The sequence below is a fragment of the Nannobrachium achirus genome (genome assembly GCF_963921795.1).
Source record: "Nannobrachium achirus genome assembly, chromosome: 11".
Lineage (NCBI taxonomy): Eukaryota > Metazoa > Chordata > Actinopteri > Myctophiformes > Myctophidae > Nannobrachium > Nannobrachium achirus.
Window position 1 is genome coordinate 18,517,651 of NC_137820.1, and position 20,856 is coordinate 18,538,506.

Below are 20,856 nucleotides of genomic sequence, written 5' to 3' on the forward strand. Positions count from 1 at the left end.
ACTGTTTTTATCCTCCTACTGTACAGTAGAAGATATTCACGCATGTAAAATACTTTAGAAAAACAACCATTACTAGTCATTTCAGTCATATATAGTCTAAAAATACAGTAGTTCATTCAGATAACTTACGATATGATTAACAATGTTTATTATTGATGAGTATTACAAGTGTATATGTAACATTTTGACTTGGCGTCGGCTCTGCTTCCCCCTGCTCAGCGCAGCCCGGAAGAACATCATTAACCATTAGGAGCAGGGGGATATAAATATATAAATATATAAACACCCCCCATGGGGGACAGAATTAGCAGAGCCTACTGGTGGAGCTGGGGAGGCGGTGGGGGCAAGCAAGCGCATGGCACAACAGCCTGGAAGGCAGCAGCAAGAGAATGACAGCCTGAGGGGGTTACATAGCTTGGCAAGAGATCAGCTGACTGCCAGCAGGCTGCCACGTCGCCTGTGACGTAGACTGCGTAATAGTGTAGTAACAGACTTAAAGCAACATAGTGCGCAGTGACCCCTCAAGTGTACCTGTATGAACTAATTCTGCTGCGCTACATACATTTCCTAAATGGTGTACTGAGGCACACTAATAATTAAAGTCCAGGTGTGCCTTTGGATTTTTGACAACCACACAAATAGTTATGAATAACCTTTTAATTTACAAATGACCATAATAAATGTTAATGTGTGTGTGTGCGTGCGTGTGCGCGCGCGTGTGCGTAAGCCAACTCACTGTCATCAGCCGTTCTCAGGTACAACGTCCTGCTGAGGTTTAGGGGGGCGGGCCCGGCGCCGGTTGCCGGGGTGACGGTGAACACGTAGGGGAAGTACTTCCTGAGGTTTGTGAAGAAGAAGCCGTGGTTCTCCGTGGTCATCTTGATGGTCCTGTTGACCGCGGGGGATCCCGGTTTGGGGGGGCCGGCAGGGCTGGGGGCCACGCCGGCCTCCTGCAGGGCGAGCAGGTAGTAGGGCCGGCCGTTGGGCTCCAGCGGAGGGTCCCAGCTGACGATGATGGCCGTGGAACTGTGAATCACCACCGTCAGGTTGTGGACCGAGTCACTGGGCACTGAGGAGGGAGGGGAGGAGGAGGAGGGGAGAAGAGGGGAAAGTGTCATCATGGTCGCACGTTACTGATGGTACTACTCAGGGGTGTCACACCAAATACCGGGCCCGGGGTACTTTTAACTATTGAAAAATATCAGATATACAAGCTCACAGCGTGGCACCGAGTGCCGTGCTGCGAGCTTGTAGATCTGCTATTTTTGAAAAATCGTGAACATTGTGCAAGTCTTTGAATATTTCAAATCCTTGACTTGTATATCTGCTATTTTTCAATAGCTAAAGTATAAAATAATTACGGCCCCTCCACCTTGGGCCCTGGTAACTCAGTCCCACTCCCCCCCCCCCCCCTTGTGACGCCCCTGATGGTACTGTACAAACAGCTTCCCAAATTGCAAGCTGCTTGGGAAAAGGGAGTTATAATGAATGCCAGAAAACGAGGCAAATTAATCAATCACACAGCACACACACACACACACACACACACACACACACACACACACACACACACACACACACACACACACACACACACACACACACACACACACACACACACACACACACACACACACACTCTGAGGAGAGGGGGAATGAACAGTGCATCAGTCAGTATTATTGTTATCAGCATAATTATGGTCATCAACTCTCATTGTCATGAGAACTGCCAAGATCGCTGTCGTCATCACACCAATTAAGACAATCAGTACAGCACAGGGGAGTAAGCCAGAGAAACACGACAGTTCTTTTATCGATACAGACTGAGGATGGGGGGAAACATTGAAAAGACAAGACCAGTGTAGGGGGAAAAAAACAAAACAAAACAACATATTTCTATGAAATTGAGAAGCAATAGAAAGGTGAATAAACCACTGAAAGGGAAAAAAACAACAACTTTATGGTATGGACGGACACCGAGCAGGAAATACTCATCCTGTGTTCAGCGGCCATCCTCTTTAGCCCCTTGGCTAGAGTCGCCCAGTCTGAGCAGGTGTGCAGAGGAGCACATCATTGTGTGGCACGCCACAGAGGATCAGAAGTGGCAGATTAGGTAAGGCAAAGGGGAAGGCTAGCAGGGCAGTAAAGTGGATGAGCGGATGATGTGTGTGGGGGTCTGAGCCCAGATGAAGGACCAAGCCCAGCTGGGCTTGGTCGGGGCGGTACAGGCGGGGTGCCCTGGAGATCCGGTGCTTGACTGAGAGTGGAGAGGCTAGAGCAACAGGCAGAGATACACAGTCAGTATATAAGCAGTTATCATTCAGAGTCATGAGCAATGTACAAAGTCTTACAAAGGCTGCCCGGTCTGCACCATTTTTTCACAAAATCACACAAAAACAAGGCGATCGCTTTTGGGACACAGGCCACTAATAAAAGCACAGTTTGGAATATGTCATGCTCAACATCTGCAGTAACAAGTCTCCTTAACAACTGCTGCTATTTCCGTCCGGATGGACATGACAGTCTTTCTTTCTTTATACAAAGCTTTATAAAAGTTTTCTGCCAAGTCTGCTGAGTTCCTGTCAAAGTTTTGTTGGATAACAGCCTTCCTTGACTATTGTACGTCTATTTCCTGACAACTTTCTCCCTGCTCAGTAAAAGGAAATACAAACCGGTTGTCTCCCAAGGTACAGGGTCTCAGGAGGACAAAAAAGAGCCAGTTTGCCAGACTGAGTGTTATCTCCTTTCACTGACAGGTTGAACGCAATGTCTTCAATCGCAGAGTTTTTATGTAATTTTAAGAGGCAAAGAAGTTTGGGGGAAAAACGTGTGCAGACGTAGCTCCAATGCAAGACTATACAGTATGTGGGTGTATGCTAGCCTATTTTTATGTTTTAGTAAGCCCCGCTTATTCATGAGGCTATGCCGTCTAGTTAGAGGGTGTTAATGTTAATATTTCTTGGGATAATGAGTTTGGAAATGTGACACAGCAGCAGAACTGGGTTAAAAAGATAGGCCAAATGAAAAGGAACAACCCACCACAATATGGCATTTTATATTGTCATTGTATTAAATCCATCCAATCTGTATGTGGTTCTCCAAATAAGGGGTACGCAGTATGTAATATTTGTTTGCTGGTTAGATATATAGAAACTATCATATCATTGTCAACAGAATATTATTGACACACCCACATCAAGAACGGCACATCCACAACAACGGTTTCAGCTCACGAATGTTGGGATCTCAGCACTGACGGGCATGGAACTCGGACAAAACACTGCGTAGTGTGCGAGTTTACAACCCTCAAACTAGAGGACTACTGTGTAAATGCGATGTACAGTATTGTTTTGTAGAAGTGGTGTGTGTGTTGTGTGTGAGTGTCTGACTGACCGTCCTCAGGTAAGGTCAGGTTTAAGAGCTGACTCTGGACCCCTCCATCGCCCTGTATGGTACTGGAGGTCATCCACAGGCTGTAGTTGGTTCCCCCAACCAGCCCAGTAACAGTGTAAGAGTAGGGGGAGTCAGGAGAGGCTGGAGATAATGCATGAACCGGTACCCTCTGTAGATACAGACACAAGCATTTACACAGTGTCCATACAACAGTAGACATTCCATTATATTCTATTCAATTGTTATTTTAATAAGTATGATTATATATTTTAATGGTATGCCCTATACTTTGTCGACTGGGGTCACCCAGTGCTCTATACTTGGTCCCCTCATTTTTTCCAAATCTCGTCACTGAAAATGTGAGCTTTTACTTGTAGTTAAAGCTCATAGCGCATCACTTGACCTGTTGTGAACTTGTTGATCTAATATTTTCGGCATATGTTCACCTATTTTCGCCACAGTAGGGTTCATGTGGGTGAATCCTATCTCACCCACTTACTACTATATTTAACTGTAGAATAAAATTACATGCTGTTCTGTACAAACGTTTCTAATATATTCCGCTGTGTGCGTGTCACCTCTTGAGTGACAGTGCCGTTGTCATCGTAGTAGATGGTGTAGTGTACAATGATGCCGTTGGGTTGGTTGGGTGGAAGCCACATCAGGATGACAGAAGAGGTTGTCAGGTTGGTGAATGACACGTTCTGTGGAGGATCAAATGGCTCTGCAGGAGAGAGAGAGAACACATGGCAAGCGGGGGGTTATTTTCTCAACATTCTGAAAGAAAAACAAAACACAACAAAAAAATCCCAGTGTTAATTAGGCCTAGAATTATTGAATGCTTTAACCAGTGAAAGCAGATATACAAGCTCACAGTATATCGCAGCGCGGCGCTGCGAGCTTGTAGATCTGCTATTTTTGAAAAAACGTGATATATATAGAGAGAGAGATTTTTGACAAGTCTTTGAATATATCTTTTTGAAAGTGAACATTTGTAACTCAAATATTTTGAGATGGGGGGTCCCTGGAACAACATATTTTGAGATGGGGATCCGTGGCCAAATACATGTAGTTTTGGGGGTCCTTGGCATGAAACATTTTGAGAACCACTGACAGAAACATAGTTAAAAAAAATTTAAATAAAAACCTTAGAAGGATTTAGAAGACACTTATAGAATCGGGTCAAAATATTCAAAGATTTGCACACATTTTCAAGATTTTTCAAAAATAGCAGATCTACAAGCTCACAGCGCGGCACTCAGTGCCGCGCTGTGAGCTTGTATATCTGCTATTTTTGAGCGGTGGTTACACCGTCTCCTATACGTGGCCGTGTGTGTATGCGTGTGTGTGTGCGTGCGTGTGTGTGTGCGTGTGTGTCTGTATGTAGCCTGCAGGCCTGCAGTACCTTTTATGACCACACATGTTAAGGGAGGGGCGCTGTTGTTCAGGCCAGGCCAGACCAGGCACACACACACACACGCACACACACACACACACACACACACACACACAGGGGGGAAGGGGGGGGGGGGGGGGGGGGGGTAAACCACCGCTCAGTTCACACGGGTGTGATTTTTAATATTTAAAGCATAAAATATTGCGTAATAATGTGTTCAGGCCTAAATGGGTTAAACTCAGAATAGCGTACAAAATGGAACACTAAGGATTTTACTGTGAACTTGAGAGTAGTGCACAATTGATACACTAATAATACCCATCCCAACATCATGCATTAGTTACGGTTTGGCTTGGGCCCATGTTCATGAAATATAATACTTAGCTACTGAACAAATATAATATGAAACCTGAAAAACACTCAAGAGAGAGGCTACACAATTGCCACATGCTTTGATCTTGTGCTGTGCCTGTGACCTTGACTTGTTTGAAAACAACGCCACCCAAAAAAAGGAATAGCGCCCTTAAGTCATCTGCCAGGTCTGAGCCAAATCAGATTGAAATTTAAATAATAGTTACCAAATATTACGGCTGCTCGTAGGCTAATAAAATATTATTTAAAAAATCTCGTACACTTTCAAGCATGGGAATGGTCAGCTGTGAATTGCAGTAATGTATTCGATACGTACCTATAGTCACTGTCGGGCAGAAACCTCGTATCTCCAAGTTTCAAGTTTGTACGTTTTTTCACCAAGTAAAGCCCTGCTTGATCATACAAGGCCGGCGCAAAAAAGTAGTGAAAACAGCCGATCTACAAGCACACAACGCCTCGCGGTGCGAGGCGTTGTGTGCTTGTAGATCGGCTGTTTTCCCTGGTTTAGTTCATTTTTAAAACCATAAACACAAAACCAACGGCCTTGGACATACGAGGTTTCCGCCCGACAACGACGATATCCATCATGTTTTGTCCAGTACCTGAATCAATGGAGGTGAAGGTGATGTATACCAACACTCCTCCATCTCCCAGCCTGGTCCAGCTGGACACTGAGGCGTTGTAGACGCTCTCTGAGTCCACGTTGATCACCACTGATGTTCCTGTCACGTTCTGCCACATCTCACTTGACTCATTCCTGATATGGGAGAGCAAAAAATGATTTGATCCACGGGGATGTTCACTTCATTACAGTAAGGTATGAAAATCAAAAACCGTGAAGCTTGCTTGAGATGAGTAATCCAGCATACTTAATTTCATCTAATGTTTTTTGGTTTTGTTGTGAAAGTGACATTGCATTTTAATACATTTGAAAGTGCAGAATTATTTTACAAGTCTAGACAGAAATCCGTGTAGTACCTGAAGAAACGTACATTTTAAGATGGCTTTATCACTTGAGAGTTTCAATGTACTGTAAAAGCGATGGTCGGCATTAATGTAAAGTATAACCATGCCAGACCACCGGTATGATCCTGTAGAGACTAGTCTAGATAAGAAAGGTGATCCAAAGAAAAGAAAACTAGAAGAAAGTGCTCCGGACGGACGGGCGGGCGGGCGGGCGGACACACGGACACAAACACGGACGGACAGGGGGCAAAACATAGTAGACAAAGAAGGAATCAAAAATCTGTGATGTGATTGTACAAAACAACTGTCACTAGTGCATGGGGGTCCTCAGAGTTACTACAGGGTGTCCTCCAAATCTTTGTGCGAGAGAAACTTTTTTCTCCTTTTTTATTTTAACCACTTGAACCACGTGTCCATATTCTGAGAACTTTAGCCAAAAATAGCAGATCTACAAGCTCACAACGCCGGCGTTGTGAGCTTGTAGATCTGGTGGTTAAATATCTGACAACACCAATTTACATGAATCCAAAACACACTGATGATTGGGCTGGCAAACAATGCAACTATATGGAATCTATGAACAGGTTGTGGGGGTCCCTGCTTCATCTCTCTCTCAACTAAGGGGTTCTTGGCCTGAAAACATTGAAGACCCTTCCTCTAGTCTAGTGGGTAGTAGACAGACAGACAGACAGGCACGCAGACAGACAGACAACTCACCACACTCTGACTACGTAGTACAGTATGTCTGAATTGGGTTCCAGGGGCTCCTCCCAGGTCAACTCTACCTGGTAGTCTGACACCTTCCTGGCCATGAGGAACTGAGGGGGCGTGTCTGGAGCTGAGAGGTGGGACAGAAACTTTCCATTTGTCATGAATCAAGCATGCACATGGCCTACCAAATACCAATGCAATGGACACTGGATTTGGCAGCGGCCAGGGCGACAGCGTTCCAGATATCCTGCCAAGCGTGCGTCGCACTGTCACTGAGAAAGCCCTAAGAATCGGAGTAGCGTGGCCCTGAAATTAAAAACAGGTTAGTCGGCTGTGGTGATCCTGGTGGCTTTGGCTTTCTCGCGGGGCATGGAAGGAACCTCTCACTCAGGATCGGGTACCTGTGATGCAAGGCCATTAGTGCTTTCCTGGAACCCTTTGCGGTTAACTGACCTAGAAGAGAGAGGACACTGGAGGATAAGATCAAAGGAAAGTGAAGATTTCAAGACCATGTCCTTTTGAAGTCCAAGCAGTCACCTGAAAAACTGAAAAGCAAACCCAACGAACCCTCTCTCTCTCTCTCTCTCTCTCTCTCTCTCTCTCTCTCTCTCTCCACTTTCCCCCCATTAGCCCCCCATTCCCTTCGACTCCGTTCCCCCTCACCATCCTCCAGTGTGGTGATGTTGAGCGGTTCGCTGGCGTGGTCGCCCGGCCCAGCGACGGTGTTGGCCTGCACCACGAGGCGGTACTCTGCGTACTTCTTCAGGTGCGCGATGTGGAGGCTGCTGTTCAGGGACGTGAGGTTGAGGGTGTGGGTGGAGTTCCACAGCTGCAGGCTGTAGTGGGTGATGGCGCCGTTGGGCACCAGCGGGGGCTGCCACGTCACGTTCACCTCACTGGGCCCCACCGACTCGTACGAGAGGCCATACGGAGGACTGCCCGGGACTGGGGAGAAAGAAGAGGGGTGTTTGGTGGACGCATTATTTACTTTAATTTTTTTTTTATTGATTTTAAAAAATGTTCACTGACAACATAAAATCTGGGCAAATCGGGGGAATGTACTTTCCAGTTCATTCGTTACACTCATTTGACCAAATCTATACTCTTTTTGGGCATGTACAGGGGCGTCACAAGGGAGGGGAAAGTGGGACTGAGTTACTAGGGCCCAAGGTGGAGGGGTCTTGTAGCTGCTATTTTTGAAAAGTCGTGAAAATGTGTGCAAATCTTTGAATATATGTATTTTTTAAGCGAACATTTGTTTAGTTCTATGTATAGTGACTCATGGGAATAGACTATGTGACAACCAGGAATAGTTTGGTGACCACCGGAGAGTCGGTTGACGGCCGGAATGTAGACGGCACCCGGGAGCAAGTTGGGTTAGCGCCCCAGCCTGTGTCTTCCGTGAGGAAGAAGCCCAACAAATCCACGGTGAGGCCTTTAGGAGGGCCATTCAAGCCACAAGCGGAGCCTGCAGCACCACCTTGCCCAAGTGGAGCTTGCAGTACTACCACTGTCCAACCCTTGCTGCCCAACCACCTGCAGCAGCTGAATGGAATGTTTGGATCGGGAGTCTGGTGCAGCGCACAGGTTCTAAACCTGGTGAGAGCAGGAGAGGACCTGGTGAGACGTAGGAGGGGCCCGGCCAGGAGTCAACCCATAGAGCCTAGTTCTTCCATGTGCCAGAGTGGCACTGCCCCCAATCCCTGCAGAGTAGTTCCGGTGCAGCACATTGAGTGACCCTGGTCTTTCTCTAATAGGACTGGTCGTGGATAGCTACTGGGACGTAAGTCGGGACTTGATCAACCCCGGCTGGGTCACCTGGGCGAGGGTGTATGATGTTGCGAGACCCGAAACACCCGTCGACCCCAGGCTACATCACTGATGATACGTCCCAGTTGCATCCTCGTGATGTTTTTTTTCACTAACTCAAATTTTGCTTCATGGGGGCCCCTGGAACTAAATATTTTGACATGGGAAAGGATTTGAAAAATTCAAAGACTTGCACAAATTTTCACTATTTTTCAATAGTTAAAGGGGAGGGGGGTCTTCCATTTTCCAAGTTCCAGTTCATTCGTTACACAGACCACCACATATATAGCGTCATACATTAAACATTTAAGTTCCCAGATTTCATCCTATCCCAGCGGGGGGTTCTGTCCCACTGGGCACTGACCTTTCATGAGGATCCGGGATATTTCATGCGGGAAATTATTTAGCATTGGGAAATTTAGCATTGAAAGGAGGCTTTGTTGCCTCTGTACACTGCACATAGTCTTTCATGGGGTATAGCATCCCAAAGATCTCCCTATACCAGAGTTGTATGGTTGGGGGTTTATCTTTTATCCAATTAATCAAAATACATTTTCGGGCTGAAAGTAAGAGTTTGTCAAATAACTTAAATTGTAGGGTGTCAAGTTGCAAACATTATTTACTATTGATTATGTATTTCCTTTGCAATGTATGTAGCACGAGTAGATACCAGAAAAAGAAATAAAACGCTAGCACACTGAGGGCTCACAAAGTGCAAAGTGCTTTTATTGCACCACATACAGGTTGTGACGTTTCGAGCACACTGCTCTTCTTCAGACTCAAAGTCTGAGGAAGAGCAGTGTGCTAGCGTTTTTCTTTCTTTCTCTAGTATCTACAAACGTACCATCCTCTCCTGACAGCATGACCAAGGTGTCTGAGGACTGGTTCCCGTGTCCGAGGCGCGTGTAGGCCATGACAGACACGTTGTAATAGGAGTAGGGCCTCAGGTGAGCCAGGACGGCTCTGGGCACGGAGGTGTTGACCACCGCGGAGAAGGACTGGTTCTCGTACAGGACCTCGTAGCGCTGGATCACCCCGTTGGCCCTTTCTGGGGGGGACCAGCTCAGGGTGACGGTGGAGGGCGTGGTCTCCACCACAGCCAAGTCCAGAGGCGGGGAATCAGGCTCTGTGAGTGAGGGTGAAAAGGACCGAGAGGAGAGGGGGAGAGTTATCACCGAACCTAGAAGTGGAATTCAAGCATATCGTCGTTGTCGGGTGGAAACCTTGTATGTCCAAGGCCATTCGTTTTGTGTTTATCATTTTAAAAGTGGACTAAACTAGTGAAAACAGCAGATCTACAAGCACACAACGCCTCGCACCGCGAGGCGTTGTGCGCTTGTAGATCGGCTGTTTTCACTACTTTTGTGCGACGGCCTTGTATGATCAAGCAGGGCTTTGCTTGGTGAGAAAACGTACAAACTTGAAACTTGGAGATACAAGGTTTCTGCCCGACAGTGACGATATTTAATGCAGCTCCTGAGATACACACACACGCACGCACGCACAAATGATCACTCAGTATTATAATATCCTCGGTTTTATATAATATCTATAATGCCCTAATATTTATGATGTTATAGTCTAGGTCTAGGACTAGGTTACAGTATGTCTACGAAACATAGCCTAGAGAGCATTACAGATGATGCTTACATACTCCACCTAGATACATTCTAACCTTTTCCAATATTTATTTAATGTTTATTTAATATTCTAGCAGAATGTGATTTTTTAAAATAACACTCATTTATATTTTATAGGGAACAAAGCAGAGAGGTTTGTGAGAATGTGTTTTTTTCTTTTGTGTGTTTGTGTAGACCAGTGGTTCTGAATTCCCAAACCAAACCAGACAAGGGATTTTGTTACAACCACACATTATTATTGGAAAATATTCAACTACATTACATAACTTCACATTATGAATTATTTACCATATCAGTACCCATTACCAGCCAAATTTAAATATGAATGTGCGCTTATAACGCCAGGAAATAGCTATATTTTATCATCATGATCACATTAGTTTCAAAGCCAGGTTGATATACCATACCACAAAATGACCACTAGAGCGAGCCATCGTAACACTAAAACGATAGACTGTACAAGCCCCCATGTTAAAACCAAGATTCACAAGATTCAAGGATGGGACGATGACATCGCTCCCCATTGACTCAGAATGGGAGACCCGCGGGCCGCCATCTGAGCTCAATACTGTTCAATTCGTGCTTGATCGTCTAAAACCACCATCGGTATGGGCACCGGAACGTATACAGATGCCACACAGAAAGTTTCCGAATCAAAATCCGACCTAGTGAAGCTGCGTAAGGGTCGGATGGTTTCCATTGAGCCTAGCAGCTAGCAGAGGCTAATATAAACAGGAAGCCCTGGTTTAAAGGTGACGTCATAATCGTATCCTTTTTTTTCCACGGTTCACGTGTTGATACCATCCGAAGCTAAGCTAACCATTTCGCTCCGTCTATTAACCCAAATAAAAGCTTAAACAATGCTTTTATATAAAAGTCGATTAAAGTTGCTTGGCAGGGAAGTCCATAGTGAGATAGTTGATCTAAAAGTCGACCGGCGCTGATCTTGTTAATTGGGCGCACTCATTTGACCAAATATATACTCTTTTTGGGCATGCAGTGCAACACATTGGCTCCTTTACCACCAAAATAACTTTGGTTTCCGTTCTTGATTCTTTGAACCTTGGTGCTTTCACAGAACCAGCGGACATTTTTTGGTTCGAGTTCCGAACCAACTTTTAGGGTTCTGAACCAATTCATTTTCTGTGGAAACACTCTGAACTCGTTCAATATTAGGCAGGAAAAAAGAACTCAACCGATTCAACCCCGGTGGAAAAGGGGCCATGCATATAATGAGCTTGTAGACCGTCTATTTTATCTAAGAATACAGATGTGCCGTGAGATTTTGACTTGCCCACTGGCGTGTCTCGGGCACAAAACATTTGAAAACAACTGGTGTAGAGTAGCTGTTGAGGACCAACCGTCTTCTGCGGTGAAAACAAAGGTGTCGTCCTCATCAGAGAGGGAACTCTCTCCTATAGCTGTAGATGCCGCAACGCGCAGCTTATAACCAGTGTACTTGTCCAGACCTGCAACAAGGAGAAGTGGTCAGATGGGTGGGAAGCATGCATTTTCATGCAGATATTAGACATAATGTAATTCTTTGTGCTTGTCAGGGTGGGGGGGGGGTCCCCAGTTACTGTAAAATATGATTAGTTTGGGGGTTGCTGGATGAAAAGGTTGAGAATAGGGATGGGACGATATGACATTTTCATATCACGATTATTGTGACAAAATAAATCGTGATTTACGATATTATCACGATAATCAAAATCCATTATCCTGCGGTGGAACATTTGCCAAAAAATAGCAGATCTTTTGGCAAAGACATTTGATAGAGAGTGAAAAAAAGAATGTATCAGGTACATATATTTTAAGTTCCTTTTACCAATTATAAAGGGTTTAAGTGGTACCGGATATGCAGCTTGGCAAATAAAAGGTGAATTGATCCCAGTGCATGACGGAGGACGATATCACGATAAATTAAACCTCCACGATGAATGAATGAATGAATGAATGAATGCATGAGTTTATTTAGAACATAAAAATATTTTAAAATAAAATACAAAGCGTCATGTACAGTATAATGTGTACGCTGATCTATTGTTTTGCATTTATTATTATTATTTTCTCTTTATTATTTTTCAAGGAGTGATTAAGGATAGCAATATGGGGGGAGGGTTGGGGAAAGGGGAAAAAAAAGAAAAAAAATGTCTTTACAATACTGACTTGTTTAATGTATACTGTTGAAACATATGTGACATGAATAAAGATATATAAAAAAAAAAAAATACAAAGCAGAAGAAAGAAAAAAAAAACATTAACAATGTCCGAAAAAGAGTGGGATGAAGTGTAAAACTTAAAATCTCCACGATACGATTATCGTGAGTGTTTTTTACCACGATAATCGCCCCATACCTAGTTGAGAAGCAGTGCTCTACCTGTCAGCAGTATGCTGGTGTCGTTGTTGGTGACCCACTGCAGAGCTTCGTTGCTGTGGAGGTTGAGGCCGTAGACGGTGTAGTGCGTGATTCGTCCGTTGGGGTTGGTAGGCGGGGCCCAGCTCACCAGGATGGAGGTGGAGCTAATGTTCTGATAGGACACGCCCACCACAGAGCTGGGGGCTAAGGGGCACATTCACAACGGGAAAGAGATACCAGCAGACACATGCACTTACGGTAAGTTTCTCATGTGCATAACATCAAATACATGTCATCTGCTCTAACAAAATCACTTACATGTCGCAGAAAACACCTTTAAAGGAGTAGTAATTCCCCCCCAAAATTACTTTTTTTCTATTGATTACTCACGCCGTGAAGACTTCAGTTCAATAATATCTTTGTTTTTTGTCACATTCCTAAGACAATAATGTGGGTCCCCATTCGGAATCAACGGGGGTAAAATACTATTATCATTTTTTTGTCTTTGGAATGCGACAAAAAACTAAAAATATTATTGAACTCAAGTCTCCATGTTGCACGAAAGTAATGAAAATAGCCGATCTACAAGATCGGCTATTTTAACTATTTTAAATCGTTTAAAAAAAAGGGAGGTTTTGGACATACAACATTTGCACCCGACAACGACGATCAGTAATAAACTCTGAGAGTGCACAAATGTAACCGCTACAGTAACACCACAGTAACACTGGCTAACGATCACAACAACAGCATGCATGCTAACTAATCGAGCACCCACCCTGCTCCCTGGTGGACTCTGTGATGTTCACAGCAGGGCCCTCTCCCACGGCGGTGGCAGCCGTCACCTTGAAGGTGTACTCAGTGAACGGGTGGAGGTCAGACACCAGGTAGGACAACTCCTCAGACTGGACATCCACCACCTCCTCCCTAACCAGGACCGCTGGAGCACGCACACACACACGCACGCACACACGCACACACGCGCGCACACACACACACACACACACACACACACACACACACACACACACACACACACACACACACACACACACAGACACACACACACACACAGATGCGAACACATGTAGGATTTATAACATGTACAGTATGGTTTAGAAACCCATATCTACAGTGTAATGCATTGTAAGGAAGTCATAATGTGTTAGAAGATGTTTCTATTAGCCTTCATAATGCCACATATTTATGAGTTTGACTATAATACTTTTTGGTATCACAGTTGTTGATAATCACTCTACCCATTTTGCATGAAAGGTGACAGCTTATTGCTCATCAGGCATTAGGAAGAGCATGTGGCTTAAAACGCCATACAGGCAATGAGCCCATGGATCAAAACTGGAGCCCAACAGTGTGCAAGCAGTTTTTGAGCGGTGCCTAGTGTGTCTACCACTCCAACATTTCACTGAGTGTGTATGTCTGTATGTCTGTCCATATGGCCATAATTCTGTCTGTATGATTAGGCAACACCAGCTGCAGCCACCCAGCGGTGCTGTTGAGCAGCCTGCAACGCTCACGTCACACTGGGAGCGATTTTTCTTTCATTTCAAGTCCCTTACTCTCTCTCTCTCCATGTTTCTACAGTACGTCTCTCTACATGGTACCTTTCAAATAAAAGAGCCCACCCTAGAAAAAAGAAACCATAAGGCTCCTATGAAGGCTTATGGTAACTAATTTAATGCATTATCAAAGTATCTATGATAGGTTATAGCAGTGGTTCTCAAAGTGGATTCCAGGGAATGTGGGTTCCTTTAGGGATGCCTAAATTGACCCATACAAGTCTGTAACTCTGACAGAGTTAAGGGGAGACCTTGAAATTTGAAGGTTTGAGAAACACTGTGTTATAGAAACAGACTTCATAGAAGGTGTCTGTTGTGTGTTTTTATATTAGTGATGGTGGATAAGCAGAACACACAGAGATAGTGTTTAGCGTTCAGAGTGCAGGCATGCGCTATACCTCCTTGACTAACTGCAGCACGCGTGGAGAGACGGGTCTGGCCCGCGCTGTACCCTGTGATGGCAGCGTTGCGGGTAGAGAAGTGGGGATGTCCTGGGGCCGGGGTCACGTCAAAGGGGTCAGAGGTGGTACTCTCACCGGTCAACCAGGGCGGGGACGTGCCAGGTGGCGCAGAGGTCAGAGAGAGAGCCGTGGTGACTGAGAGCGAGGAAGCAGCAGGCAGAGTGGAGGCAGAGGGAACGTTAGTGAGCGAGGTCATGGCCATGGGGTCAACAGTGGGACTGCTGTCAAGGTCTGGGTCAGGCTCAAGAAGGGAGTCGGTTATGAAGCTTGTGACGCCGGGGTCAGGCATGCTGGTGTGTTGTGGACGCGTGTGGTCGGAGACGGAGGCCGTGAAGGACGGCGGAGAGGTGGTCAGGCTCAGCTCGGCCGATCGCTTACGCCGCCCGGACTCTGAGCTGCCGTCCAGGTCAGGACCAAGTGTATGCCCGCCGTTCAGATCCTGGACATAATACAAAAACATTCATATTAGCCAGTATATTACTAGTAAGACCAAGCAACCAATTCTTGGCCATCTGGCCGGTGATGTATATCGGACCAGTTACCCATATATGGCTGTCTTCCTCCATATACTGTATGGGCATTCCTATATGAAGTCCTGCTAGATATGGGCTTAATATTGATGACATCAGGGATCTCCATATATGGGCATAAAAGGTATTCTGTTAGAGTGGTTCCCATGACATCACAACATACAATATCTTTTATGCCCTGGAGATCCCTATCTGAACCAGCCGCACAGATACAGTATAGGCCATTTATTGGCCATCTGGCCAGTGATATATATGGATGACATCAGGGATCTTCATATATGGGCATAAAAGGGATTCTGGGGAATACCCATATACAGTATCGACTTTTACATAGGTGATGTCTCATGTGATATCACCTGTGATGTACAGTGATGTGTCAAGGGAACCAACCCATAGACTGTAAAAATGTGTACACACACGGCTCCACAGCTTCACGTCTACACACGGACAAGCTGTGACATTTCTCATGGTAAACTGCGACCTTCGGTCGCAATTAAAAAAACAAACACAATAATGCGTATTGACATTTTACAGTATATCTGTCTGATCCTGGTAGGCTGGGAAATCAGGCAAACTCCATTAACTACGGTACCTTGTAGAACACACAAAAACACAGTGGTCTGGATTGAAGAGTGGAAAACCATTTTAAATCATGTAAGGTCACAGTCCAAGGAACCCACATTGGTTTGATTGTACAGAACAGGCTCAGTAATCCGATAAAAGTCACATAAGGACTGGCTATCTCTGGAAGTGTAAAAACAGGCCCACCGGTTCTCCTGTGAGGGTGATGTCTTGTAGTAGGATGTCCCCGTCCAGGACCTGGAGTTTGTACTGGGTGATCAGTCCATTGGGCTGGGCAGGGCTCCTCCACCGCACGAGGATGGACACAGAATCCTCCGCTTCTGCCTTGAGATCTAACACCTCACTGGGTGCTACACGGCACGCACGCGCACACACACACACACACACACACACACACACACGCACACGCACACACACGCGCACACACACACACACACACACACACACACACAAACAAACACACAAACGCACGCATGCACGCACGCACACACACACGCACACACACAGACACTTTTCAGTATGGGGTTTGTTAGCAAAGCAGGGGGCTACTAGTACTACCAGATGTCAATGACCTGCATATGTCTCAAGCTATCTACCCCAATTAACCCTGTTCTTGTCTCAGTGGGGAAGAGACAGCATGCATGTGGACTAAAAACACCACACAGTGAGCTGCCGTCTGACTCTCCCTCCCACAAGGAAAGGCTGAAAATGCTTCTGGTAGACCTGCATTCTCTGCAAAGGAAAATACAGGGCACAGATGGGGCTGTGTTTTATCTCAGAGCTCAGGTGGAACCACATTTTAAGCTGGACTGCGTGTACTCCGCAATGTCAATAATTCCCAACCCTGCTCCTTGGGAGATGCCTGCGGTAGCACTGTGACATTTTCTATCCTAGTGGGTAATTAACTGCATTCAACTGACGTCTCAGGGCCAGCTAGAATGTCATGGACGCAAGCTGAATGCAGTCACATTTCTAGAACGGTGGTTCTCAACCTTTTCAGGCCGTGACCCCCAAAACAAACATACTTTAACTGGGGCATTACATTTTGTATAACACGGTTCTATTGTGAAAATAGCAGATCTACGAGGCGTTGTGAGCATGAAGATCGGCTATTTTCACAATGTCTGCCTCTAATATTTGACAATTTGGCCAATGTTAATTTGCCATTTTAGAGGTATTAAAAAGTCCTTAAATTGTCACTTTAGAAATGTGCAGATACCCTCTATATAAACTTAAACCTTATGTTGGTTTGTTTACTGTTGAGAGAGAAAACAATGTTGCACATTAAGTTAATCAATCTGGGGACCTCCAAAAATAATTTGGGGACCCCCCTGGGGGTCCCGACCCACAGGTTGAGAACCACTGCAATAGAACACTAAGCTGTACACTAAACTAAACTAAACTAAACTAAACTAAACTAAACTAAACTAAACTAAACTATCTAGAAATTGCCTCAACGATGTTTCACAGAAGCCCACCTTATGTACAAACAGGTGCGGGGGACTGTGTGTGTTTGATTGTGAGCAGATGATCCTTACCCTCAGCATGTGTTACTATTTCTGCCTGCGCCACTGGGCCCACTTCTCCGGCTGACTTGGCTCTGACTTCCACCATGTACTTAGTGAAGGGGTTCAGACCAGAGTAGACATAGCGCAGGTCTCCTGTGCTATTCTCATACATAGGCCCTGGAGCCAAAGAAGGAAGAGAAAATTCGGTGTTAGTGGAGGCACGTCATTGGTTCGTGCAAAATACACAAATTAATATGAAGTGTGTGTACTGCATGCATGGGCAGAGGCGTTACAAGGGGGGGAAAAGTGGGACTGAGTTACTATAGGGTCCAAGGTGGAGGGGCCTTTATTTCATACTTTAGCTATTGAAAGATAGCAGATATCCAAGCTCACAGCGTGGCACAGAGAGACGCGCTGCAAGCTTGTAGATCTGCTATTTTTTTAAAGTCGTGAAAATGTGTGCAAATCTTTGAATATGTGTATTTTTTAAGCAATCATTTGAAACTCTGCTTCTGGGGGGTTAGGGTTAAAAAAAAATAGCAGATCAACAGTTAAAGCACAAAATAATGCATAATGCGCTCCCAGTCTAAATAGGTTAAACCCCCTCCCTCCCCTATGAAGAACATTCATGGGGGGCCCGCAGTGAATCCTTGTACCCAGGGCCCAGGATTTGGTGCGACGCCCCTGCGTGCGTGGGTGAATATGAACCAACCTGTGGGTCCAGAGAGGTAGACCACGTAGCTGAATTTCCCTGTAAGAATGGTGGGAGGATCCCAGGACATGGAGATGGATTTAGACGTCAGATTCCATATGGTGAAGTTCTGAGGAGGATCCTCTGGGGCTGCGAGACAGATGTACATACACACACACAGAACATATGAAAACATGCTCTCCATTCACCCAACCTCATTATAACCAAACAACAAAACAATGGCATGCATTCATTAGCACAGGGCATTGCCATCGATACACCTCAATCAATCTGGAGAGCTGGTATAGAACATTGAGGTGCAGAGAGGGGTACGCTTTGGGAAAAGTCTGATTATCTGCAGTGATGTTGTCTCCCTTAAAGGAGTAATTCACCCTCAAAATGACTTTTTTTCTATCGATTACTCACCCCTATGGAGACTTGAGTTGAGCCACTAATTTGATTATAATAAATGTACCCCCATTGATTCCGGATATAGACTCGAATGCATTTGGGTCTCCATCCGGAATCAATGGGCCTACAAAGAGTCTCCTCAAATGATTGGCTTCCGAATGCGACAAAAACAAAAAACTCGAGTCTCCATGGGGTGAGTAATTGATAGAAAAAAAGTCATTTTGGGGTTGAACTACTCCTTTAAAGGACAACTTTGCTTTTTTACAACAAGGGTTCATATTTTACTGGGTACACATTTTCTTCGTTCTATTGTTTTATCGCGTTTACTGTGCTAAAATTTGGGGCATGCGTACGCATGGGGGCATGCGTACAAGTGGCTAAATATGTATTTTTTAGACACAATACGCCAGCAGTTTCTTTATTGCTATTTACAGTAACACTTCTAGCCCCCATAAGTCACATCCAACCATGAAAGGTTGCGTTGTATCTTGGGAATGGGCTTATTCTGTGTAAAATGGCATATTTAGCCACTTGTACGCATGCCCCCAACCACTGAAATAAGAATCTCTAAAACAATAGAAAGAAGTAAATGAAATCAATTTAACACTCATCTTTTATATTCTTTAATTACAATCTAAAATATGAACCCTTGTTGTAAAAAAACAAAGTTATCCTTTAAACAGCAGACCTCGCTGTACAGGAATGAGTGTTGCTGTTACCGTGTGCTCATGTGCGCATGTTGTAGATTCCCTCGTGGAACAATAAAGTCTCAAATCTAAAAGTCTAAAGTCTAAATCAATGATGGTGAATATGTTACTGTATACTACCATAGACACAGAGATATTACTCATCCATCCAAATGCAACAGCATGTGTTATACGTGTACCTGATTCTGGCATGCGGACCATGGTGGAAGCTATTTGACCCTCGCCGTCACTGGTAAAGCCAGACACTTCAAAGAGGTACGCTGTGTGGGGCCGCAGCTCATCCACTCCAACAGATATGGGTACGTTCCAGGCAGCCGCGGGGGGCACAGCCGAGAGGGTGACAGGAGGGGAGGACGCCGTCACCTCTGCTGGGCTTTGGGTCCCGCGGGACAGGATATCAGCTGCATCCTAAGAGCACAATGTATGTCGTCACTGTCAGGCAGAAACCTCGTTTCTCCAAGTTTCAAATGTGTACATTTTTTCGCAAAGTAAAGCACTGCTTCATCATACATGGCCATTGTACAAAAGTAGTGAAAACAGCTGATCTACAAGTGCGAGGCGTTGTGTGCTTGTAAAACGGCTGTTTTCACTAGTTTAAATCATATTAAAAATGATGAATACAAAACAAACGGTTTTGGACATACAAGGTTTCCACCCGACAACGATGACGTGTAACTGTATGTAGCACTTGGTTCACATACAGCTAAAACAAGTTGTGTATGTTTTCAAATATATACGTTCATACAAAAGTGTCATTACGCTTGCAGCTCTGTGATGCATTGTGAGCTTGTAGTTCTGCTGTTTTCGATGTGCGACATGATGCACAACCAAGTACCAATCAGGCATAACTTGGGTCACACTGAGGATGATGATTATGCGTTGCCTTACGTTGCAGTGAGGCAGCGCTCCCATCATGATGTCCTCAGCGTTGAGCTCCAGCGTGCGAACCGTCTGTGCGGTCCTGGCATGGTTGACCTTCACGGCGAACTTGGTGATGAGGCCGTTGATGCGGTGCGGAAGAAACCAGATGACCACCACGAACGTGTGGTTGTAAGCGAACGCCGTCAGGTTGGTCACCAAACCTGGAGCTGCAGCACACACAGACACATATTGCGCACGCACGCACGCACGCACGCACACACGCACGCACGCACGCACGCACACACACCCACACCACACACACTTTAAATGCTTTGTTTGAATCCACAAATTATATTGCAAAGGACTTCACAATTTACACTCGAGGGCACAAGGCACTTTCTCCACACAGCCAGGCTGCATATCTCAGTTGAAACAGAGCAGGATTTTTTAGAGGCTTGGCTTTTCTCTTCATCAAACAAACACTCACACGCGCATGCATGCACACAGGCAGGCAGGCAGGCACGCACACACCTGCGTGCAGACACACACACACACACACACACACACACACACACACACACACACACACACACACACACACACACACACACACACACACACACACACACACACACACACACACAGCCATGCACACATACAGTCAAAAATAGGCAGGCGCCAACCTATATTCAGTCAGAAATAGACATACGGTACACAGACACAGACACACGCACAAATACATACACAAATAGTGAATAGAGACATGGATGCACACACAAGCACACATAGCCTATCATACAGAACACGGCACACACGCAACATTACATGAAATGAGACCGGTATGTATGAATGGCAACACATTATGCAATGTATTCCATTAA

General features: G+C 45.2%; 1 protein-coding gene across 1 annotated transcript in view; it reads right to left on the minus strand.

Annotated features, from left to right (window-relative positions):
- Positions 1-20,856, minus strand: part of ptprq (protein tyrosine phosphatase receptor type Q) — a gene marked incomplete at its 5' end in the record, with an annotated part of 117,965 nt that overhangs the window by 41,286 nt on the left and 55,823 nt on the right. The window contains 16 exons of the mRNA XM_080736915.1: positions 737-1,069; positions 3,394-3,562; positions 3,972-4,117; positions 5,764-5,918; positions 6,845-6,965; positions 7,502-7,783; positions 9,492-9,773; positions 11,649-11,756; positions 12,669-12,851; positions 13,426-13,587; positions 14,623-15,124; positions 15,984-16,147; positions 17,336-17,482; positions 18,018-18,146; positions 19,294-19,522; positions 20,003-20,202. Coding sequence (XP_080593041.1) covers positions 737-1,069; positions 3,394-3,562; positions 3,972-4,117; positions 5,764-5,918; positions 6,845-6,965; positions 7,502-7,783; positions 9,492-9,773; positions 11,649-11,756; positions 12,669-12,851; positions 13,426-13,587; positions 14,623-15,124; positions 15,984-16,147; positions 17,336-17,482; positions 18,018-18,146; positions 19,294-19,522; positions 20,003-20,202 — 3,312 coding nt within the window. The remainder of the gene's footprint in view (positions 1-736; positions 1,070-3,393; positions 3,563-3,971; positions 4,118-5,763; positions 5,919-6,844; positions 6,966-7,501; positions 7,784-9,491; positions 9,774-11,648; positions 11,757-12,668; positions 12,852-13,425; positions 13,588-14,622; positions 15,125-15,983; positions 16,148-17,335; positions 17,483-18,017; positions 18,147-19,293; positions 19,523-20,002; positions 20,203-20,856) is intronic.